The 25170-nt window shown below is 41.6% G+C and overlaps 2 protein-coding genes and 1 non-coding gene across 5 annotated transcripts in view; 2 read left to right on the forward strand and 1 right to left on the reverse strand.

Moving 5' to 3' along the window:
- Window positions 1-1457: 1457 nt before the first annotated feature.
- On the forward strand, window positions 1458-24926 carry LOC108848325 (disease resistance protein RML1A). Of its 2 annotated transcripts, XM_018621656.2 has the most exons (4): window positions 1458-2114; window positions 2275-3382; window positions 21428-21733; window positions 22617-24926. In XM_018621656.2, the coding sequence occupies exons 1-4, from the start codon at window positions 1651-1653 to the stop codon at window positions 24780-24782; spliced, it is 4044 nt and encodes a 1347-aa protein (XP_018477158.2). In that variant the 5' UTR covers window positions 1458-1650; the 3' UTR covers window positions 24783-24926. The 2 variants fall into 2 exon arrangements, with proteins under 2 accessions (XP_018477158.2, XP_056865673.1); XM_057009693.1 differs by lacking the exons at window positions 1458-2114; window positions 21428-21733; window positions 22617-24926 and adding an exon at window positions 9680-15579 and having other exon boundaries at window positions 3219-3382.
- LOC130494661 (uncharacterized) overlaps window positions 2324-25170 on the forward strand; it is a 35718-nt gene continuing 12871 nt past the window's right edge. The window contains exons 1-2 of one of the 2 annotated variants that reach the window (XM_057009694.1): window positions 2324-2462; window positions 16467-20591. In XM_057009694.1, coding sequence (XP_056865674.1) covers window positions 16473-17759 — 1287 coding nt within the window. In that variant the 5' untranslated portion in view covers window positions 2324-2462; window positions 16467-16472 and the 3' untranslated portion in view covers window positions 17760-20591. Of the gene's footprint in view, window positions 2463-15669; window positions 20592-25170 lie in introns of those variants that run through there. The other variant, XR_008945378.1, reaches the window with a different exon arrangement.
- On the reverse strand, window positions 10223-10330 carry LOC130512088 (small nucleolar RNA R71). Its single transcript, XR_008945649.1, has one exon. It is a non-coding gene; the product is annotated as a small nucleolar RNA R71 (small nucleolar RNA).

Here is a 25170-nt window from a genome sequence, read left to right on the forward strand (position 1 = left end):
AAATATTTTCCTAATTGTAATTTCCAATTTTTTAATTGAAATTAGGGGCGGTATTGTTATTTTGAAAAAAAATTAGCCTAATAAGACAAAGTATATGATATTAGTATATTAAGACATACTTAACATTTTTTTGGCCTAAATAATAATTTCCCTAGTTTTTTTGAGTCATGGATAGATGCTTTGGTAAGGCGTAGAGTTCGTGATCTAGATTTTCAGGTCAACTCAGATAGGAACTGATATATCATATATTTTACCCATTTTTAGCCATGTATATAAGTATTTTAAAATATATTTACTACAAGTTGAAGTATTTTCAGAGTATCTACAGGTTTATGTACGTTTTGGAGAAATATAGTGATTACAGAGCTTTTTGAAATGCAGAACTGCGCAGACACATCAGATGTTCAGTTATGGATGGAAAATTTTCTACCATTAGATTGATTCTATCTTTTGACACAAAGTAGAATTTTGAGTTAGCTTTCTAATTCCACCGGTCTAAGATCAATCAGCATTATATAGGAGAAGTTATATCCATTGTATTGAAGAGTGGTACGTCTGTCTCGTTGCTAAGCTAGATCCTTGGAATTTTATCAGTTTCCAAATCATTAGCTTTGTCTAAATCTTGTCATTTACGCAAGGGTTCCGTATGAGTAAATCTTCTCAAACTAGACTGTTCAGGTTTAATAGACAGAGCCTTGTACTTGGTGAATATCTTTAGGGATGGATTCTATGAGTTCTGGAGGCTGAGATTCAAGGACCTAAGTGGACTCAATTCTGGTGAAAATGTAGATTTGCATTAATATGGATATAACGAAAGATGCTTTGGTTAGGCATATAGACTAAAGTCTCTAACTTGTCTTGGTTGCATGCTTCATTCCTTGAATCTGTTTTGAGAATTGCTGCCAAACTTTTTTTGGTTGCTGCCCGAATCTAAAAGTAGTCAAATTTAATCGGTTGTTATTTTTTTCACTCGGGATTGACATTTAGAACGAATGCTAGTGAAAGAAACTACTAAGATAAAGAAAAAAAACAAAAAAAAAATCTCAGATGTGTGTTATAAATATTAGTTTTAATAACGTTACAAAAGTTATTAGTTTTAATTATAAAAACTTTTATTTTACGTTGCTCAGAAAAAATACTAACTTTTCTTGTACACATAAAAAAAATGGAACTTGAAACTAAATCGAATTCCAATTTTTTTTTTGTAAAAACCAGAATAATTACGTTATTACAACTATGAAAAATATTACAAATGAATAATTTTATCTGCTGTATGAAAATTTGGGTTTGACTGCATCATTTAAACTGTTTTATGGGATCCGTGCTTGACGGCTTGACGGTACTACTTGCAAGAAATCGAATTCCAATTTGAACACCTTTTTTTATTTATTTTTTGTATGATTGGTCTGCATCTTCGGCCTTTATATGGGCCGTCGACAGCGATGAGATACATGATACATCACACTTTACGCTAGAGTTCAATTTCTCCTCTCTCTTTTGTAATTTCCAGTACAATTACATTCATTGAACTCTCTCCTGGTTTACTCGTTTTCTTGGATACATATATATATAAACACTAAACTTGTTTCCTGGACGATTGTGATACTTTCATCAACCTCTCTTTTATCCTTTTTTTCTTTTTATCCTCTCATGGCGTCTTCTTCTTCTGCCGTAAATATATTCCACGTCTTCACGAGCTTCCACGGCCCAGATGTCCGTCGTGGATTCCTCAGTCACTTGCAGAGTCACTTCGAAAGCAAAGGGATCAAAATGTTCAAAGACCAGAAGATCGACAGAGGCTATTCCATCAAACCTGAACTCTTTAAAGCAATTGGAGAATCCAGGGTCTGCCTCGTTCTCCTCTCCCAGAACTACGCTTCTTCTGGCTGGTGCTTAGATGAGCTAGTTGAAATCTTGAGATGCAGAGAGACTTTAGGGAAGACTGTGATGACAGTTTTTTACCAAGTTGATCCGTCCAGTGTTCGAAAACAGAAGGGAGACTTCGGGAGCGCTTTCATGAAAACTTGTCAAGGGAGAGATGAGGAAACAACGCAGGGATGGAAAGAAGCTTTGACTGATGTCGCAAACATTGAAGGAGAACATTCTGACAATTGGTATGTTGTCTTTTTTATCTTTCTAATGAAATGGTGAATATTTATTTATTTTTGGTAAATTTAGATTTTGTTGTTTTTTTTTAATCTTTCTAATGAAATGTTGATACCTCTTTTTTTTTTTTGTAAATTTTGGTTTTGTTTTCTTTTTTTTTTTTGGCAGGGTAAACGAAGCAGAGATGATCCAACAGATTGCCATAGATGTTTCAAACAAACTGAATCTTACTCCTTCAAGGGATTTTGATGGGATGGTTGGACTTGAAGCTCACTTGACAAACCTGAAGTCTTTGTTATGCCTCCAGTGTGATGATGATGTGAAGATGATTGGGATCTGGGGTCCCGCAGGAATTGGTAAGACTACCATTGCTAGAGCCTTTTACGAACAACTCCCTAGCGGTTTTAGTTTTAAATGTTTTATGGAGGATCTTAAGGGAAGTTATAAGAGCAATGGTAACTATGATTCGAAATTGGGTTTGCAAAGACTACTTCTGTCTAGGATTTTGAAAGATAGTGATGATATAAAGGTACATCATCTAGGTGCAATAAAAGAGTGGCTAGGGGACCAAAGAGTGCTTATCATTCTTGATGATGTAGATGATTTAGAGAAACTAGAGGTTTTGGCTAAAGAACCCTCTTGGTTCGGTCCTGGGAGTAGGATCATTGTTACCACAGAAGATAAACAGATTTTGAGGGCACATGGGATTAATGATATCTACAATGTGGAATTTCCATCGGAAGAAGAAGCTCGCGAGATCGTATCTTTACATGCCTTCAAGGAAACCTCTGTACGAGATGGCTTTGAAGAGCTTGTAGATAAAGTAGCAGGGTTTTGCAGTAATCTTCCACTAGACCTTGCTGTTGTGGGGTCGGCTTTGCGTGGGCGGAGCAAGACCGAGTGGGAACATCATTTAGATAAGATCGAGACTAGTCTCGATCTTGGAAAAATCGACGCTGCGTTGAAAGTAGAATATGAGAGATTGTCCAAGAATGATCAAGCTCTGTTTCTCCACATTGCGTGCTTCTTTTTCTTCCGTGAGGATGTTGATCGTTTGACAACCATGCTCGCTCACAGTAAATTGGATGTCGGAAATGGGTTGAAGACCTTGAAGGAGAAGTCTCTGGTGCATATATCATTTAATAGCGAGATAGTGATGCCCTCTCTGCTACAGAAGTTGGGTAGAAAGATAGTTGTGGAACAGTCTGACGAGCCCGGGAAACGTCAGTTTTTAATAGACCCCCAAGAGATTTGTGATGTACTGGCGGATGAAACAGTAAGTACTTACACTTATAATAAATTCCTAGAGATTGCTTCTTCTTCTGTTAAGAGGCTTCTTTTCTCTAATTTGTATTATTTGTACTATATGTGTGAATGACAAGATTTATAAGACTCACTCTCTTATATTAGCTTTAAGGGAAAATTTACTCAAAACCTCAAGCACAACAATCTCAATCACTCTCTCACGCTCAACCCTATCACACACGATGGGTTTTATATACTTAGCTACTGAGAATATTCTAGTCTTAGAGATAATGACTATCTGTTACAGATAACTCCTAATAACAATACTAATCTTTATCTCAACCAACAAATAGATTAGAACTTCTCGTAGCTTGCTCCGCAAGTCTCTCATTCTTGACCAATCACCTTCATGCTTACTCCAACATTGTCCCCCTTAAGCATGAAGTTGATTCCTGCAGTTTCTTGAACGCCAATGTACTCTCTCATTTCCTTGAACCTGATCTTGCCAAGCCCCTTTGTCAAAATATCTGCCTTTTGTTTCTCTCCTGAAACGTGCTCAACATCAACCTGTCCTCTCTCAACGCATTCTCTGATAAAATGGTATCTCCTATGGATGTGTTTGCTCCTACCATGGAAGACAGGGTTCTTGGTCAGTGATATCGCCGATTTGTTGTCCACTCCACAGTCACCCTTTCACACGCCTCTCCAGTAGCTTCGCTCATCAGCTCTTTAAGCCATGTAGCCTGTTTAGCAGCCTCAGTAGCTGCCATGAACTCAGCTTCGCAAGAAGATAAAGCCACAGTCTCCTGCTTTTGTGAACACCAGGTGATAGGGCTTTCTTCAAGATAGAAAATGTGACCAGTTATGCTTCTTCCATCATCAGCACAACATCTACGTTGAGTGAGCTGTCACTGTATCCTATTAGCTTTGGTTTATGTGAGCGCCTATATGTGAGACCATATGACACAGTCCCCTGCAGATATCGCAGAACATGCTTCAACGCAGCGTCGTGAGACTCCTTAGGGTCAAGCATGTACCTGCTCAACACGCCAATGCTATAGGAGAGATCAGGTCTTGTGTGAATCAAGTAGCGCAGACACCCAATACTCCTTCGATACTTCTTCTCATCTGTGGACTTCTCCTCTGTCGACTTTGAGAGCTTTATGTTCATGTCCATCGGTACGTGAGTGGAGTTGCAGCCAGTCATTCCTGTCTCAGAAAGTATCTTTGACGCATACCTCTCCTGTCTCAGTGTGATCCCATCAGCATGTTGCAACACCTCAATACCCAAATAATAAGTTAGCTTCCCCAAGTCACTCATTTCAAACTTAGTCCCCATCTCCTTCTTGAACTCAATTATCAGAGATAAGTCAGAGCCGGTTACCAACAAGTCGTCCACATATACTGCTACAATGAGTAAATGTCCACCACGCTTCTTCTGATACAGTGAGGCCTCTTTAGAGCATCGTGTGAACTCCAGTTCTCTGAGAATCTGATTCAACTTGTCGTTCCAAGCTCTGGGAGCTTGCTTTAGACCGTACAACGCTTTAGAAAGATTGTATACCTTCTCCTCGCTTCCTTTAACTTCGAAACCTTCTGGTTGGCGAACATAGACCTCTTCTTTCAAATCTCCATGGAGAAAGGCCGTTTTCACGTCCAAATGGTGCACCTCCCAGCCATATGAAGCAGCTAGAGCGATGATAAGTCTGATTGTTTCAATCCGGGCAACAGGAGCGAAGACCTCGTCATAGTCAATCCCGTGCCTCTGCATGTATCCCTTTGCTACCAACCTAGCTTTATACTTGTTCACACTTCCATCAGGATTGCGCTTCATTTTGAATACCCACTTTAGTCCTATGGGCTTCACTCCCATTGGTAACTCCACTAACACCCATGTCTGGTTCTTCTCGATAGAAGCAATCTCGTCCTCACAGGCCTGTAACCATACTTTCATGCTTCTTGCCTCAGAGAAATCCCATGGCTCGTCGTTAAGTGACATGAGAAGCCATTCACACTCTGTTTCTGATAACAGAACATAATCAGACAGATATTCAGGTGCTCTTCTCTCCCTTACCGTTCTTCGTAACTGTACTTCTTCTTCCTGCTCATCTTCATCGTCAGAGATCACCACTGCATCATCATTATCATCATCAACAACCCGCTCAACTCCTTGCTCTGTTCTCGCAGTAGTGGTGTTAGACTCGATTTCTCTGAGTCCTCTGTTTCCGTATTCTCCAAGGTTGATACCGAAAGAACTAGCAACCTTTCCAGCCTCCTTAGAGTCGTTCCAATTCCAGCCTTCATCCTCCATAAACACCACATCTCGACTCACTGTAATTCTCTTGCTTGTTGGATCAAGCAGGCGATACGCTTTGGTTCCAGGTTCAGTTCCCAAGTGAACTAATACCTTCGAACGATCATCCAGTTTCTTCCTGTATGGAGCTTCTATCTTTGCATAACCAATGCATCCAAACACTCTCAAGTGTGACAGATTAGGCTAACTTCCTTTGAAGACTTCGTATGGAGTCTTTGCCTCCAAAGTTCTAGTTGCAGCTCTGTTTATAAGATAGATAACGTGTCTTACTGCCTCTCCCCACAGGTAATTTGGGACACTCATGTGTTTCAGAACACTCCTTGTCATTTCCAGTATGGTTCTATTGCGCCTCTCAACCACGCCATTTTGTTGTGGAGAGTAGGGAGCAGTCAAGTGTCTCTGGATGCCGTTCTCTTCACAGAAGGTGTTAAATTCACGAGATGTAAACTCTCCTCCCCTGTCTGTGCGCAGTGTTTTGATAGAGACCCCTGCCTCTTGTTCGATGCACGCCTTAAGCTTCTTGAACCTTTCGAAAGCCTCGCCTTTCTCTTTCAGCAGCATAGTCCACATGTAGCGTGAGTAGTCATCTATCACCACAAAAACGTATCTGTTCTTACCAATTGTCGGAGGACTAATCGGACCACATAGGTCTCCATGCAACAACTCAAGCTTCTGTGATGCTCTGAATGTGGTTGCTTGAGGAAAAGATTGTCTTGACTGCTTACCAAGTAAACAAGAAACACATGCTTTCTTCTCTACGTTCATCTTTGGTATTCCTGTAACCAAGTCTTTACCGATCATAAGCCTTATGTTCTCGTAATTGATATGCCCCAATCTCGCGTGCCACTTGCTTGAGACATCAGAGGCTTTAACTTGGAGACATAAAGCCTTATCGGCCTCAAGTGCTACCTTATAAAGCCTGTTTCTTCCTCTGTTAGTCCTTATTAGTAGCCTTCCATCACGGTCATAGATATTCAGCACATCCTCCTTCATTCTGACTTCACAACCAGCCTCTGTAGCCTGACCCAAACTGATGATGTTGCTCTTAAGAGCCGGTATAAAGTACACATTTGACATCACTTTCTTTACACCGTTCTTAAAGACAAAACTGATGGAGCCTTTCCCTTTAATATCAATGCGTGAGTCATCATCGAACTTGACTTTACCTGTAATAGTCTCATCAAGTGTGGTGAAGTAAGAGCGGTCTCCACTCATGTGGTTACTGGCTCCATTGTCCAGATACCACACGTTGCTTTTGTCTGTGTCCGTCTCAAACATATTGGGTTTCACCTTCTCTTCATTAAGTAAAACCACCTCGTGTATCATCAGTTCGTCTGCCTCATGTGTCTCCTCTTCTTTTGTCTCATGTGTTTCTTGCAGCTTAAGTAGTCGATCAGGGCAGTCAGAGACGTAGTGTCCAACTTTGTCACATTGATAACATGTGATCCTCGACGCATCCCTCACATAATTGTCTCTGCCATAGCTGCCTCTGCTACGACCTCTTCCTCTGCCAAAGTGTCGTCCTCCACGACACGACCTCTGTTTTCACCGTTAAAACCATGAGTGTTTTGTTGTTCTGAATTTGCGTACATAAGTCTGCTCTGGTCTGCAGATGTTTCTTCTTCTTCTTCAGTCACACGCTCTTCATAAGCCTTTAACCTTCCGATTATATCTTCAAAACCAGTGGTTTTGAGATCCAACACCTGCTCCAGTGCAGCTACGATGTGTATGTATTTCTTGCGGGGAAGACTTTTCAAGAACTTTTTGACAAGTTTGGTCTCTTCGATCTCTTCTCCGAGTGCAGTAGATTTAGAGGAGATCTCAGAGATCCTTCCTGTGAATTCATCAATGGTCTCATCGTCTTTCATCTTCAGTCGGTCAAAGTCTGCCATGAGTGTTTGCAGACGAGCTTCTTTGACCCTATCAGCGCCCATGTGTCTGGTTTTAATGGCGTCCCAGATCTTCTTTGCAGAGTCTAGTTCTCCAACTTGAAGAACCAGAGCTTCGGGTATAGATTGGACAAGTAACGCCATGGCCATGTTGTTCTTCTCTACATCTCCTTCTTCTGTCTCGACAACATCCCAGACCTTATGAACTTTCAACAGGATCTTCATTTTGATGGCCCATACAGTGTAATTTGTGGAGCTCAAAATGGGACATTTAATCGATGAAAATCATGTCTCCTTCTGCTTTGCCGTAGCAACCGTAAGATCCGTCATAGCTTCAATTTGTTGCTCTGATACCAAATATTGAAACTAGTTATCACGATTGCTATGTATGAATGACAATATTTATAAGACTCACTCTCTTATATTAGCTTTAAGGGAAAACTTACTCAAAACCTCAAGCACAACAATCTCAATCACTCTCTCACGCTCAACCCTATCACACACGATGGGTTTATATATTTAGCTACTGAGAATATTCTAGTCTTAGAGATAATGACTATCTGTTACAGATAACTCCTAATAACAATACTAATCTTTATCTCAACCAACAAATAGATTAGAACTTCTCGTAGCTTGTGATGTCTTGCATAATTGCATTGTTTCACCCATTCCCTTTCATGCATTTTCATCATATAGGTTAGATTCTAGTCATGTTTAAGTTGCATTTTGCATACATGAGTCCTTATCAGGTATTGGAGCATCTTATAGAGCTTTTGGAGACATTGGAATGCATTTGGAGCTCAAAAGATGTGAAAAGGAGGATGATTGGACGAGAGGAGCCTGGAGCGACCTCGAGGAGTCGCTGTGCGACCTCGCTCCAGCCGGAGCGACCTGCATGAAGAAAGCTAGAGCGACCACTCCAAGTCGCTCGGCTTTACACGTCTCGAAGACGAAGAAATTGACTCCAGAGCGACCCCTCGCAGCGACCATCCGAGGTCGCTCCCAAGGCCAGAGCGACGTGCTGGAGCGACCTGCGGAGGTCGCTGCGTGTTTCTTATTTTCGATTTCTTTTTAATTCAAGGACCTATTTGCAATTACTTATGTCGTTTTGGCACTCTGAAAAACCTAAGTTTAAGACTGGTTGTAGCCACTTTTGGGCAGATTATCTTTTGTTGAAGAGAAAACCACAAAATACTCTTGGAAAGTTCATCTTTTGGATTCATTGTTCTATTGTTATTGATTTCTTATTGATTTCTGTGTTCATCTACATGTTTAATCTGAAATCCAGTATGGGTTTAAGGTTTAACATGAAGATTAGTGAGTAGTTCTCTTTTGAATTCATGGGTTAGGGAGACTAGGGTGATTAGGTTAGATCAAGGATGTTTTTAGTGTAGATCAATCTCAAGCCTTGCTAGTAGAGTGTTCTTACAGCCTCTTTCGATCTGATCATTCGAAAGTTGATCTCTAGACATTTCCCACCCAAAAGGTGTTTGTTGAAATGTCTGAGACAACTCTGCTAGGCTCTTAATGCATCTTGCCAAAGATATTTGTTGTTAAGAGTGTTAGGATAGCTAATAAACCTGTTCTTATTGATTGCTTTCATATCATTCAGCCAAAGAGATTTGATGTTTGAGATGTGTTAGCAAATGAGCATTCATCTAGATATAGAGCTTGCTTAGGATCGTGTTTAGGCTTAAGGTCATTTGTTTGATTCATCATTTGTCATCTTTGTTTGATACTTGATCACCCGAAATCATATTCCCATGCCCATGAGTTCTCTTTTATCATATTTAAGCAAGTCATTCATTTACTGCGATTTAGTTCTATCTTGTCATCATAGTTAGTCATTGTTTCTGAAATCATTTTAAATCATTGGTTGCATTTAGATTAAGTAAGTGCTTGCATTCTTAGTGCTTGAAATCCCTCAGAACTGGTTCGACATATTACTTCCATTCTACTATCATTTGACTTAGGAGTCTCAAAACTCCTAACATCAAATTGGCGCCGTTGCCAAATTCTGAGTAGATTTGAACATTGAGATTTAGTAGCTTGCTTGAGACTAAATCATTTTCTTTTATTTTGCTGATTACTGATTCTCCTTTTTCAATTCCCTTTTGATCTGCAGGTGTATGAACTTGAGGAGCAGGGGTCCAACAAACCTAGTTCCAAGAGCAGCAGACATCCGAGCTTTAGAGAGGGAGTGTGCTAGAAAAAGGAGAGAAGAGGAGCAACAGGCTCACATACAGGATCCGAACATTGAAATGGCTGACCCACAAGCGAATGGCGATGGCAACGCCCCACCAGCTCGACCTATTGGTGCCTATGACCGGCCAACTAACCATGGCCACCTGTTAGGAATCAGAGCACCAGCTGTGGCAGCAAACAACTTTGAGATCAAGTCAGGGTTGCTGAACCAGATTGAGAACAACAAGTTTCATGGCCTGGCTGCAGAGAATCCATTCGACCACTTGGACAGTTTTGATAGATACTGCGGTCTCTCCAAAACCAATGGTGTATCAGAAGATGCTTTCAAGCTCAAGCTTTTCCCTTTCTCTTTGGGGGATAAGGCACGTCAGTGGGAGAAGTCTCTGCCAAGCAGCTCCATCACCACTTGGGATGACTGCAAGAAAGCTTTCCTAGAGAAATTCTTCTCTACTTCCAAGACAGCTGACTACAGGAATGAGATATCCGGATTCAAGCAGAAGAACTTGGAAGGATTCAGTGAAGCATGGGAAAGGTTCAATGGCTACCTAGCTCAATGCCCACACCATGGTTTCAACAAGGGAAGCTTGCTTAGCACATTCTACAGAGGTGCCTTACCTGAGTACAGAGCAAGATTGGATACTGCAAGTAATGGGAACTTCTTGGACAGAACAGAAGAAGAGGCAGGGAAACTTGTTGAAAATATGGTCAAGAGTGATGCCGTCTACAGTGGGGATCATGACAGAGCTGATAGGTCAGCAGACAAGCAGACAAGAAAAGAGATAAAGGCTTTGCAGGATAAGATTGACATCCTCATTGCTGATAAAGCTTCTCAAGCTCAGATGAACTTTGTTGGCAACCCACAGCACGAGATACCAGCTGCTGTCAATGAGGTTGAAGGTCTGGAAGGTCAGGAAGAGCTGTGTTTTATCAACAACAATGGTACTTGGTACAAGAAGGAGCCAAACTTTCAGTACAACAACTATCAGCAGAGACCTTACTCTAACAACCAGCAGAATGGATATCAGCCTAGGAACAACCAGCAAGGTGGCTATCAGCAAAAGCAAAACCCTCCTCCTGGTTTTCCCAACCAAGGTCAGAACTCTTCTCAACAGCAGCCTGCTCCATCTAGCTCTACACCCCAAGAGAGCAGCACTGATGCACTTCTGAAAAAAATCTTGGAGTCACAGACTAGAAGTGAGAAGCATGTTAGTTATGAGCTGAAAAACCTTCACAACAAGATTGATGGGAGCTACAATGATCTCAACAACAAGTTCAGAGCTTTGGAGAACCAATTTGCTTCCATGAACACTCAGCAAAATCGCCAACAAGGCTCTCTACCTGGAAAACCTGAGCAGAATCCCAAGGATGCAAAAGCTATCACACTTAGGAGTGGTAAGGAGTTACCTCCTAGAACTCTCACCAAGGATGCTGAGAAACTAGGTGAGGGGGTGGCCATCAACATAGATGATGAAGTGGTTATTGTTGATGAGAAGACTAATGATGAGGTCTTGGAGAAGATTGTGGAAGCTAAAGGTAAAGGAAAGGTTGGAGAAGAGAAGAAGACTGTAAAAGATGGTGAAGTTGTTCCTCCAGCAAAGGAGAATGCTTTTGTCCCTCCTCCTTATGAACCCAAACTTCCATTCCCTGGTAGGTTCAAGAAGCAGTTGCTGGAGAAGTACAAAGCTCTGTTTGAGAAGCAGATGAGTGAGGTTCAGATCACAATGCCAATCATTGATGCTTTCATGCTGGTCCCTCAATACAGCAAGTTCCTGAAAGATGTCGTAGCATCAAAGAAGAAAGAGATGGAAGGTATGATGATTCTCACTCATGAGTGCAATGCCATAATTCAGAGGCTTGATGTTCCAAAAAAGCTAGAGGATCCAGGATGCTTTACACTTCCTTGTACTCTTGGACCCATGATGTTTGAGAAATGTCTCTGTGATTTGGGAGCTAGTGTGAGCTTGATGCCTTTGTCTGTTGCTAAGAAGCTTGGTTTCACTCAGTACAAGAAGTGTAGACTCTCTCTGGTGTTAGCTGATCGTTCGGTGAAGTACCCTGTTGGCATCTTAGAGGACCTTCCAGTGATGGTAGGAAATTGTGAGATCCCTACAGACTTTGTGGTGCTTGAGATGGGTGAAGAAGCTCAAGATCCCTTGATCCTTGGTAGACCTTTCTTAGCCACAGCAGGAGCTATTGTTAATGTGAAAGAAGGCAAGATCGATCTCCATTTGGGTAAAGGAAACATTCTCCACTTTGACATCAAGGAGGTGATGAAGAGACCAATCATGCAGGCACAAATCTTCTACATAGATGAGATGGATGCTCTTGCTGATGAGCTCCTTGAAGAGCTATCAATAGAGGATCCTTTACAGCATGCCTTGACCATTGAGAGAGATGATGAAGTGGTTGAGAACCTGGCTAGTACTGCATATGGACTGATGCTGGATTCACACAAGGGATTTAATGGCAAGGATCAGTTTGAGGAGTTGCCACAGGAGGTTCATCAAGAGGCTGCAGTCACTCAACATGAAGACATCCAGCAAGATGACTGGAGTGAGCTTAAGGCGCCTAAGGTGGAACTAAAACCTCTTCCCCATGGTGTAAGGTATGCATTTCTTGGTCCCAATGAAACCTATCCTGTCATTGTGAGTAGTGAACTTACTGAAACTGAATTGTCTGAACTTTTGAAAACACTTAAAAGGTTTAGAAAAGCAATAGGTTACTCACTTGATGACATCAAAGGAATTTCACCATCTTTGTGCATGCATAGGATACATCTAGAGGATGAATCAATGACTTCTATCGAGCATCAAAGAAGGTTAAATCCTAACCTGAAGGATGTTGTAAAGAAGGAGATTCTTAAGCTCTTAGATGCTGGGGTTATTTACCCTATTTCCGATTCAAAATGGGTATCTCCTGTGCATGTTGTCCCAAAGAAAGGTGGAATCACTGTGATTAAAAATGACAAAGATGAATTGATACCAACAAGAACTGTCACAGGTCATAGAATGTGTATTGATTACAGAAAACTGAACTCTGCATCTCGAAAAGATCATTTTCCATTGCCCTTTATTGATCAGATGCTTGAGAGACTTGCTAATCATCCATTCTATTGTTTTCTTGATGGGTATTCAGGTTTCTTCCAAATCCCCATACATCCCCATGATCAAGAGAAAACGACATTCACATGTCCTTATGGTACCTTCGCATATCGAAGAATGCCATTTGGACTATGTAATGCTCCAGCCACCTTCCAAAGGTGCATGATGTCAATTTTCTCTGATCTAATTGAGGATGTTGTGGAGGTGTTTATGGATGATTTCTCTGTCTATGGATCTTCGTTCTCTGCTTGTTTGTCAAATTTGTGCAGGGTCCTACAGAGATGTGAAGACACCAACCTTGTACTGAACTGGGAGAAGTGCCACTTCATGGTCAAGGAAGGGATTGTGCTTGGGCACAAGATTTCAGAGAAGGGGATTGAAGTGGACAAGGCTAAGATTGAGGTTATGGTCAGTTTGCCTCCACCTAAGACAGTGAAAGATATCAGAAGTTTTCTTGGACATGCTGGTTTCTACAGGAGGTTCATCAAAGACTTCTCCATGATCACTAGACCATTGACCAGGTTGCTTTGTAAGGAAGCCACTTTCAGCTTTGAAGTAGAGTGTCTTGAGGCCTTCAAGAAGCTGAAAAATGAACTCATCAGTGCCCCCATAGTCCAACCACCTGATTGGGATCTCCCCTTTGAGATCATGTGTGATGCTAGTGATTATGCTGTGGGAGCTGTACTAGGGCAGAAGAAGAATGGAAAAACTCATGTGATCTACTATGCAAGCCAGACCATGAATGAAGCTCAAATGAGGTATGCCACCACAGAGAAGGAAATGCTAGCCATTGTCTTTGCCTTTGAGAAGTTCAGAAGCTACTTGGTGGGATCTAAGGTTATTGTCTACACTGATCATGCTGCTTTGAGACATCTTCTAGCCAAGAAAGATGCAAAACCAAGACTTTTGAGGTGGATCCTATTGCTTCAGGAGTTTGATTTGGAGATCAGAGATAAGCCAGGAGTTGAGAATGGTGTAGCTGATCACTTGTCCAGGCTGAAGGTGGAGTGTGGAGTACCTATTGATGAGGGACTTCCAGAGGAGCAAATCATGGCTATTGGAGCAGTGATGGCAGTTTGTGACACTGGTAGAAAGCTTGAGGAAGTGAAGGCAACTGAAGAGAAGGAACCTTGGTATGCTGATTTGGTGAACTACCTAGCCACAGGAAAAGAACCTTTGAATCTTGTGGGCTATGCCAAGAAGAAGTTCTACAAAGATGTGAAGAGGTACTACTGGGATGAGCCTTATCTCTACACTCTCTGCAAAGATCAGCTGTATAGGAGAGTGGTTGCTAATGAAGAGATAGATGGGATCCTCACACAATGTCATGGATCATCCTATGGAGGCCACTTTGCTACTTTTAAGACTGTAGCAAAAGTGTTACAAGCTGGATTCTGGTGGCCACACATGTTCAAAGACACACAAGACTTTGTCTCCAAGTGTGATTCATGCCAAAGAAGAGGAAACATCACCAAGAGGAATGAGATGCCTCAAAATCCTATCCTAGAAGTTGAGGTCTTTGATGTGTGGGGTATTGACTTCATGGGACCATTTCCTTCATCATATGGGAACAAGTACATTCTTGTGGCTGTTGACTATGTCTCAAAGTGGGTGGAAGCTATTGCTAGTCCCACCAATGATGCTAAAGTGGTGACCAACATGTTCAAGAGTATTATCTTCCCAAGGTTTGGAGTTCCAAGAGTTGTGATCAGTGATGGGGGTTCTCACTTCATTAACAAGCTGCTCGAAGGACTTCTAAGGAAGAATGGTGTGAAGCATAAGGTAGCAACTCCTTACCATCCTCAGACAAGTGGTCAAGTTGAGGTCTCTAACAGAGAGATCAAATCCATTCTGGAGAAGATTGTGGGGATCACGAGGAAGGATTGGTCTAATAAGCTTGATGATGCACTTTGGGCCTATAGGACAGCTTACAAGACACCTTTAGGTACCACACCTTTCAACCTTGTCTATGGGAAAGCCTGTCATCTACCTGTAGAGCTTGAGTACAAGGCATTATGGGCAGTGAAGTTGCTGAACTTCGACATCAAGAGTGCTAAGGAGAAAAGACTTTTCCAGCTACATGAGCTTGATGAGATAAGGATGGATGCTTTTGAAAATTCAAGGATCTACAAAGAAAAGACCAAAGCTTTCCATGACAAGAACATTCTGAAAAGAGAGTTCCGAGAGGGAGACCAAGTCCTTCTCTACAACTCTAGGCTGAAGTTGTTTCCAGGAAAGCTCAAGTCAAGATGGTCCGGTCCATTCAAGGTCAAAGAAATCAGACCTTATGGAGCAATAGTTCTATGGAGTGCTGATGGAAGTTACTTCACAGTGAATGGGCAGAGGGTTAAGCTCTACATGGCGGATGCACCAGAGGAAGATGGAGTTTCAACTCCACTTTCTGATCCTCCCCCAGCCTAATCCAAAGGAGGTAAAGTCAAGCTAGCGACTCAAAACAAGCTCACTTGGGAGGAAGTCCCATGTATATCCTTTGTACATATTGCATTAGTACTTTCATTTTCTTTGTTTTTCATCTTATTGCATAAAAAAAAAATGGGAAGTGAAGTTCTATGCAGGTTTTGGGTCGACTTGGTGTGAGCAAAAAGGGGCATCGTTGGAGCGACCACACCGGAGCGAGGTCGAGCAGTCGCTCCAGCTGGGAGCGACCCTCATGAGGAAACCTGGAGCGACCACTCCAAGTCGCTCGGCTCACACGCGACGGAGAGAAGAAAAAAATGGCCTGGAGCGACCCCTCACAGCGACCACTCCAAGTCGCTCCAGGTCCGGTTCAGGTAAGTGATTTCTAATTTTAACCCCGGTTCGATTCGATTAAACCGGTTTTACTCATTTAAATCGAACCGGTCGACCCTCTCACCTACCCAAAACCCTCGATCTCACCCTCTCCACTCTCCTCTCATCTCACAAACTCTCACAAACTCTCTCATCACCAAAACCTCCATAACTTTCTCAAATCTTCACCAAATCAACTGATTCTTGTTTCTAAACCCTCACTTTCGCCCCAGTAGCCCCATTCCCATAATCTACTCGCCATTTACATTCATCCAGAGCAAGGTATGAACTTTCTAAACTCAATTTCGTAGGTCCATGAACCCTAGAAATTGAAATTCGAATTTTGGTCCTTTTCTTGCTTGATTATGATGAAATAGGCTAGGGAAAGTATGTATATCAAGTTGGGTTGTTGATTTCATGGTGGAATTGAGATTAATTTGAACTTTGCCAAATTAGGGTTCATGGATTTGGGGTTTTCGAAATTGAACTGAAATGATGGTGTTCGTGTTTGAGTTTGGTGTGTTGTGATGTGTAGAGACTTGTTTCAGGCAATTTCCTCATCCTAGAGCTTTTATTGAGAGAAGTCATACTATCTTGTATTTCTTTTCTTATCTTTTTGGATGAGAATTGTGATTTCTCTTGCTTGTGACTTGGTGAACTGGTGTTTAACTTGTCTACATGGTTGAATTGAGTTAACTTGAGCTTAAATTGTGGTTCATTTGTTGAGTTAGCTTGTTTTTCCATGTTCATTTTGCCAAGTCTTTGTCCCTTCCCACTTCCTTTACTTACTCCTTTTTCAAGCTGTGAATTTTTCAGGTACCAATGGGTAAGAAAACAAGAGCACAGTTGACAGCTGAGAAAGACGCAAGAGATGCAGAAGATTGGGCACAAAGAGGAAAGTCTTTAGAAGATGAAACTGCTCCAACAGGGACTGAGAGAACTACTAGGCAACGAACTCAGGCTGCAAGGAAGTCCACTGAGCAAATGCAGAGAGCAGAAACGACTTCAGCTGCAAGGAAGTCCACTGAGCAAGTCAAGAGAACAGAAACGACTTCAGCTGCAAGGAAGTCGACTGAACAGGGGAAGAGAGCAGGAAAGAGTATTGCAACTCCCACTGATGAGGAGAGTGAGGAAGGTGACGAGGAGTCAGAAGAGGAGCCTGCACCTGCGAAGAAGGCAAAGATGACAAAAGGGAAAGGTATTGCTGTTGAAAGGGACAAGGGGAAGGTTCCAACTCCGGAAGAGCTGTATGATCACCTGATGAATGGGATGGGCTGGCAGGCAACAAGATTTGCTGACCTTGAGCTACTGAAGGCACTAGAGATCGACTCAGATATGGCGGAACTGTTGGGGCATTTGAAAATGCCAAAGCTTCTCACCATGGCTTATCCCACCTACAAGGAGCTCACTTCCCAGTTCTTGTCCACTTTGGAAGTCACCTACCACGACTCTAGACATGTTCGGCAGGGATGGGGGAAAATCAAGTTCAAGATCGATGGAAGGGTCTACTACATGAACTTCAGAGACATTGGGACAATCATGGGTTTCCAAGATGCAGAGGAGACTACTCTTCCGAGGTGCGACGGCCTCCCGAAGAAGCTGTGGGAATTGATCACTGGAATCAACCACAGGACCGGCGCTGACAAGAACTCTCGCATCCGACACCCTACAGTGCGCTACCTCCACCGACTGCTTGTACACCTCTTCTACCCACGGAAGCAGCATGGTAACGTCACAGAGGAAGATCTCCGCCTTATCTGCCCTGCTATCAGTCCCTACACTACTCCGGGACAGCTACCACTCCCCAGCACAGACATTTACGCCAAATTTGGGATGGTAGGATTCTTTGTGAGTCGTCTTGAGCACTACAGAGACTGGGCTTGGACCACAGGGGATAAAGACCCAAAGATAGGGATTGGAGGGATGATCACACCTCTCCTACAGGCTCAGAACATCAACTTAAGAAAGGGTGGAGTTGGTCCTAAGCTCATTGATGGAGCCTACTTGAAGATAGCCACCTACTTCAGTGGGATGTACCAGGGCAGCTACGTCTACCACTATGGCTTGGAGAAAGGAAAGCTGAGGTACTCCTCCCAAACATGGACCTGACGAGCTTGATCATCCCTGGAGTCATCAGCTTTGACCTTTCCCCGACAGACTTCTTTGGGGAACACGGGACTCTCGATCCCGTTGTTGAACTTGGTCGACCTTGGCAACCTAGGGAGTCGAGAGAGACTGAGCCAGAGAGACCTGCTAAGGCGGCTTCTCCACCCGTCTATGGTCAACCGCGCTACTCCTTCCAACCCTATAAAGGGGTTCTTCCACATGGTGCTCTTCGTGATGCTCATGAGCACATAGGTCGACTGCAGCGATGGAACAAGGCTCAGGACAGGACAATAGAGAAGTTAAAGACCAAGTGCAAGTCGCTTAGCAAGACGGTGAAGCAGCAGGCCAAGTTCACATCCAAAATCTTGAGGAAGATGGCTGATGTGCTGACGAGGGGAGGTATAGCAGGATGCAGCAGGGCAGACTTTGAATTCCCGGACGCTCCGCAGCCCCGGCGTCCACCTCATCCTGCTACCCTCAGCTGAGAGACAGCAGCGGCGCCTAGACAGGAACCCTCCCATCGAACCCTCATCCTCAGGAAACAAATCTCCATCCTTGGCATCTTCAGATGACGACATAGAGGTTGAGGAGGTTCAGAGTCAGCACTGGTACGGAGACTACAGTTCCGCTGGAGGCTACTACACCTACTTCCCACCAGATGATGGCGCTGGCCCATCTGACTCCACTCACCACCCATAGAAGGTAACCCGCACTTCTTCCCTTGTAAATACCATTTTTTCTTGCATTTAGATTTCTTTTGGGTATCTCTTTCGACTTAAGAACACAGAGACTGTGTGAATTAAGTTTGGGGGAGGTACCATGTATTTGATCATGTTTGCTTTCATGTTTAAGAGTCTCATGCATTGCGTTCTTATTCATATTCATAAAAAAAAAAAAAGCAAAACATTTAGACTGCATTCACTTGCACCTTTTAGGAGAGTCTAGAGCATATAGGTTGCATTTCACTTGCATTGGGAGCAATGATTTAAAATGCCTTGGAAAGAACACCACTTCGCGCTTGAATTGATAATGCACCTCTTGTAAAAGCCTTGTATGTTTCGAGCCTTGAAAACTCTTCTTGAAACGTGTTGCTTGCTTGATATTGACATTGCTCTTGAAAACCAACTCCAAACTGAACTTGAATGTAATGAACTTAATCTCTCTTGCATATGGGCACTTGCATACTTAGTCATGGATCTCATACACATTTGGGTTATCTTATTTCATTCATTATCCTCTTGTTAATCCAAATGGCACTCCCATACCCTTTAACCCTTACCATTCATTGAAGCCATCATTGATTTGCTTGAGTGAGGCCTTTTTGTGAAAGCTTGTCATGTGCAAAATCTTGAGAATATTAGGAGCGATAATGGTTTGTTCTTATCTTTGGCTAGCACTAGGACCTCATTTGAGCTAGCACTTAGGATGGTTGTTGGGTTTGTGAACTTGTTTTTGATCTTGGGATTGGGATGTGAGAGAGAGGTGAAAGAAATGAACCAAAAAGTGAGAAAAGAAAAAAAAAACACTAGAAAAAAAAAAGAGAAAGAGAAAAACTCTAGAATGTATAAATAGAATCCCCTTAAGAGTCAAAAGAAAAGAAACATGAAAAGAATGGGGGAAAGAAAAAAAAGGGAAAGAGTTTAGTAAAAAAAAAAAAAAAAATTTCCTAGTTGGTTAAGCAAGAAAGAGAAGAGTGTTCATTGGGTGAGTGGTGAAAGTGGTATATTTGGGGTTTGGGATGATGAAAAGAAGAAGGGTAGAACTTGTAATCATTTAGGAAAAGGGTAGAATGATAAGAACAAGTCATTGTATGCATGAATTGCTCCTTTTCTTAGATAAATTTTGCATAATGTTCTTACTCCTTTTCTTGAGAGTTAGCAACCATGAAAGATACATTTGAAACCCCTCTTGCTTCACATTAGACCATTTTCACTCTTACCAAGCCAAATGATTGAGATCAAGTCCCCATTTGCAAGTATTCACCTTTTGTGTTGTATAAATGAATGTGAGAGTTGGTCTAAAGAGCTTGTTGATGGATGAGCATTGTAACTTGTGTAGAGGCATAGGAGTATGGATAGGCCTTGAGAAGCTAGAGTGCAATAAGAGAGTGTGCTATTTTTAGACTTTGAGTAAAATCTAGTCCTATGTGTGTTTCTTTTGGCTATGAGCTCCCACATTCACATCCTCTTTCTCAATGAGTTCTAGAAAGTTCACTTGTGGACAAGTAAAAGAACAAGTTTGGGGGAGTTGATGTCTTGCATAATTGCATTGTTTCACCCATTCCCTTTCATGCATTTTCATCATATAGGTTAGATTCTAGTCATGTTTAGGTTGCATTTTGCATACATGAGTCCTTATCAGGTATTGGAGCATCTTATGGAGCTTTTGGAGACATTGGAATGCATTTGGAGCTCAAAAGATGTGAAAAGGAGGATGATTGGACGAGAGGAGCCTGGAGCGACCTCGAGGAGTCGCTGTGCGACCTCGCTCCAGCCGGAGCGACCTGCATGAAGAAAGCTAGAGCGACCACTCCAAGTCGCTCGGCTTTACACGTCTCGAAGACGAAGAAATTGACTCCAGAGCGACCCCTCGCAGCGACCATCCGAGGTCGCTCCCAAGGCCAGAGCGACGTGCTGGAGCGACCTGTGGAGGTCGCTGCGTGTTTCTTATTTTCGATTTCTTTTTAATTCAAGGACCTATTTGCAATTACTTATGTCGTTTTGGCACTCTGAAAAACCTAAGTTTAAGACTGGTTGTAGCCACTTTTGGGGCAGATTATCTTTTGTTGAAGAGAAAACCACAAAATACTCTTGGAAAGTTCATCTTTTGGATTCATGTTCTATTGTTATTGATTTCTTATTGATTTCCTGTGTTCATCTACATGTTTAATCTGAAATCCAGTATGGGTTTAAGGTTTAACATGAAGATTAGTGAGTAGTTCTCTTTTGAATTCATGGGCTAGGGAGACTAGGGTGATTAGGATAGATCAAGGATGTTTTAGTGTAGATCAATCTCAAGCCTTGCTAGCAGAGTGTTCTTACAGCCTCTTTCGATCTGATCATTCGAAAGTTGATCTCTAGACATTTCCCACCCAAAAGGTGTTTGTTGAAATGTCTGAGACAACTCTGCTAGGCTCTTAATGCATCTTGCCAAAGATATTTGTTGTTAAGAGTGTTGGATAGCTAATAAACCTGTTCTTATTGATTGCTTTCATATCATTCAGCCAAAGAGATTTGATGTTTGAGATGTGTTAGCAAATGAGCATTCATCTAGATATAGAGCCTGCTTAGGATCGTGTTTAGGCTTAAGGTCATTTGTTTGATTCATCATTTGTCATCTTGGTTTGATTCTTGATCACCCGAAATCATATTCCTATGCCCATGAGTTCTCTTTTATCATATTTTAGCAAGTCATTCATTTACTGCGATTTAGTTCCATCTTGTCATCATAGTTAGTCATTGTTTCAGAACTCATTTTAAATCATTGGTTGCATTTAGATTAAGTAAGTGCTTGCATTCTTAGTGCTTGAAATCTCTCAGAACTGGTTCGACATATTACTTCCATTCTACTATCATTTGACTTAGGAGTCTCAAAACTCCTAACATCAGCTTGCTCCGCAAGTCTCTCACTCTTGACCAATCACCTTTATGCTTACTCCAACAATTTGGTAGGGTACTGGATCTCTCATAGGTATAGTGTTTGATATGAGTAACATGGAGAAGTTCAGTATAAGCAAGGGAGCCTTTGAAGGGATGCGCAATCTCCAATTCTTACAGATTTACTCACAAATGGGCCAGCAAAACGAAAATGTTAGCTGCCTACACATACAGGAGGACTTGGAATATCTACCTCGACTAAGGTTACTAAGTTGGAATTTTTACCCGGGAAAAAGTCTTCCTCCAACATTTAAACCGGAACGTCTTGTTGAACTCCATATGCAATTTAGCAATCTCGAGAAGCTCTGGGATGGAATACAGGTTAGTATTTTGATATTCTTTGCAATATATTTTTTTAGGGATGAGACAGATCCAGATATACATGAAATTTAGAGTATCAGATCCGTAGATTTAATATCTAGATCTAGGGGTGGGCATTTCGGTTTAGTTTCGGATTTGGTTTGGATTCGGTTTGATTTGGGTAATTTGGGTTTTATAAAACTCAAACCAATTAAAACCAAAGTAGCTTTTGTTTGGGTTCGGTTTGGGTTTAATTCGGTTCGGTTCAGTTCGGTTTGGTTTAGATTTAGTTTGGTTTACATTATTATGGTCTAGTTTGGTTCGGTGTAGTTCGGGTTGGTTATGAAATATGAAGGCATCAATTATATACTTTTATTAAAAATAATCAACTCATAAACGATAGAGTGAGAATATAAAAACTTATGCTACATGATTTTAAATATAATAATATTATTTGAATCGTATTTATAATTTTTTTTAAAGATATGGAAGTTATAAAAAATGAAAAACGAAACTTTAACTAAAGTTTACAATATGTTAATATATATATATATATATCATCTATATTTTCACTATATATATATTGGATTATCGGTTTGGTTCGGTTTAAACCCAAACGAAACCAAACCGTTCAGGTTGAGTAAAACACGAACCAATTGGGTTACATAAAGAGCACAGTTCGGTTTAACTTCGGTTTGGTTGGTTCAGTTCGATTTGGGTTTTTTGCCCACCCCTATCTAAATCTGGATCTATGGTTTCCGGATATCCATCTAAATATTGTACTATTGGAGATATTTGGATCTATAAAAATAGTTTAGGCAAATCGCATACCTAGTAATTTATATTATAGTGATTGAAGCAAAAAAAATGGGATCATTTATGATTTGTTGTGTTAAACTTGCAGCCACTTGCAAATCTGAAGAAGATAGATTTGGCCTACTCCTCTAGGTTGAAAGAAATCCCAGATCTTTCGAAAGCTACTAATCTTGAGACACTGTTACTTCCTTCTTGCTCAAGTTTGGTGGAGCTTCCCTCCTCTATCAAGAATCTACACAAACTGAAAAGTTTGAAGATGAAGAGATGCAAAAAGCTACGACTTATTCCTACAAACATCAACTTAGCATCTCTGAAGATAGTCGACATGGATGAATGCTCGCAGCTGGAAACTTTTCCAGATATCTCGAGGAACATCAAGACTCTCAGCGCAAGAGACACAGGTATAAAAGACGTCCCTGCATCAGTTGTTGGACGTTGGTCTCGCTGTCGGAAGTTTGAGATAGGCAACAAAAGCCTCGAGATATTAACACATGTCCCGCCAAGTGTTGTTTCGCTAGACCTAATCAACAGTGATATAAAAAAGATTCCAGAGTGCATCACTGGTCTCTCGCATCTAGTGGATCTCATCGTCGAGAACTGCACAAAGCTCGTGTCAATCCCGGCTCTTCCCCCATCGCTCAAGTCCCTGAATGCAAACAACTGTGTATCACTCAAGACAGTAGATTGCTCTTTCCGCAACCCAGTCAACGTACTCACGTTCTACAACTGTGTGGAACTTGATGGAGAAGCAAGAAGAGGAATCATACAACAATCGGTTCAGGAGTATACATGCTTAGCAGGCAAAGAAGTCCCTCCAGTGTTCACTCACAGAGCCACAGGAAACTCCATAACCATCCCTGAGGGGACTTTCTCCGCTTCCTCGAGATTTAAGGCTTGCTTTCTGCTTTCACCAATCAAAAATGACCACCGATTTCTTCGTATAAGTTGTCGTCTAAGTGGCAAAGGAGGTGTCCGAATCAACAGCTTTTTCAGTTCTGCTCGGCTTTTCGATATGCCTCCTCTATCAGAACATGTGTTTATATTTCATGGGAACTTGTTTAGGGCGCCAAGGCTGAATGAAGTTGAAGTGGCAGAAAGCGAAATTACATTTGAGTTCAGCTGCGATGACAACGAAGCAGCTGAGCTCAGGATTATTGAGTGTGGTGTACAAATCTTGAGCAGCGAAGTGGAAAACTTTGAAACCGAGAGTAACATGAGCGACGTGGACAGTACTTTCAGTGACGACGATGGTGCCTATGAATTTACATCGGCGATTCTCTCTGTATGTAAAACCACTAAAATGCAGAAAGATCAGGGGATTCTCGCTCTATGTAAATACATTAAAAAGCAGGAAGCTGATGAGGAGGATAGCAGCAGCAGCAGGAGCGAAGTGGAAGACTTTGAAGATGAGAGCATCGACTTGAGCAGTGAATCAGTACAAGAGATGAATGTCTCTATATTTGAATACCTTAATAAGAAAGGAGGGGGAAACATTTTGGGGGATGGGGGTAACAGCCTCGACGCGAGCGATAAATTAGTATTACATATGACTTTCTCTCTATTTCAATACCTTAGTAAGAAAGAAGCTGATCACAGCACCAACGCCAGCAAGGAATTAGTACTAGCTATGCTTTACTTACTAGGTCAATACATTGAAAAGCAGGAACCTGAGGGTAGCAGCAGCGGCCATGAGAGCAATGAAAAAGTACTAAAAAGGATTATTATCTCTCTACTTGTATACATAAAAGTGAATGAGGTTGAGGGTAGTAGCGGTAGCAGCATCAACAAGGAAGTGAACTGGGGCGATGCGAGCAAGGAATTAGTACTACCGGTTTTTCTCTGTCTATGTGAATACATTAAAAAGAAGGAAGCTGAAGGTAACAGTAGCAACAACCAAGTGAACAATGGCGATGATGGGAGCAATGAATTACTACTAGGGATGATTCTCTCTGCAAGTGAAAAAATTGAAACTCAGGAAGCTGACGTTATTCTCTCTCAATGTGAAGACATTATAAAGGAGGATGCTGAAGGTAGCAGCAGCAGCAGCAACAGCGAAGTGAATAGCGGCCATGCGAGCAATAAATTGGTACTAGCGATTATTCTCCGTCTATTTCAATACATAAAGAAGGAAGCTGAAGGTAGCAGCAGCAAAAGAGATCCGTCTGCTACACGTTTACTAAGAATAGTATTCGTGGGCTTTATTTTGGCTTGTTGTTGTCTTTTAGCTTATTTGGTAAGTCACAGTTTCGTTTAGGTTTTCTTTTTAAGAAGCCATATTAGGCTATTTTGTAAGGAAGTTTTGATATTTTAATAAACTGAGATTCCTCTTGAACTCTTGTTTGTAATTCGAATCAATTCATCAAAATATGAAACTGATCTCAAACGATGCTTCGAATCCTTTAATTGAGCAAAACTGGTCCTGATAGGGATTATGGCATATCTTACAAAGTAGATACAACAATCAAAACATTTATTAACTCTCTTGTTACAACAAACTAACATTTAAAACGTCTCTTGTTACAACAAACTACTACTGATTATCAACGGAACTAATCAAAACGATATAGTTTCGGTTCAGAAGATTGCAGAGCCCACAAAGATACTTCAGGCCCAACCCAAGACCAATGAGATTCAAACTCAAT

The sequence above is a fragment of the Raphanus sativus genome, chromosome 4 (genome assembly GCF_000801105.2).
Source record: "Raphanus sativus cultivar WK10039 chromosome 4, ASM80110v3, whole genome shotgun sequence".
Taxonomy (NCBI): domain Eukaryota; kingdom Viridiplantae; phylum Streptophyta; class Magnoliopsida; order Brassicales; family Brassicaceae; genus Raphanus; species Raphanus sativus.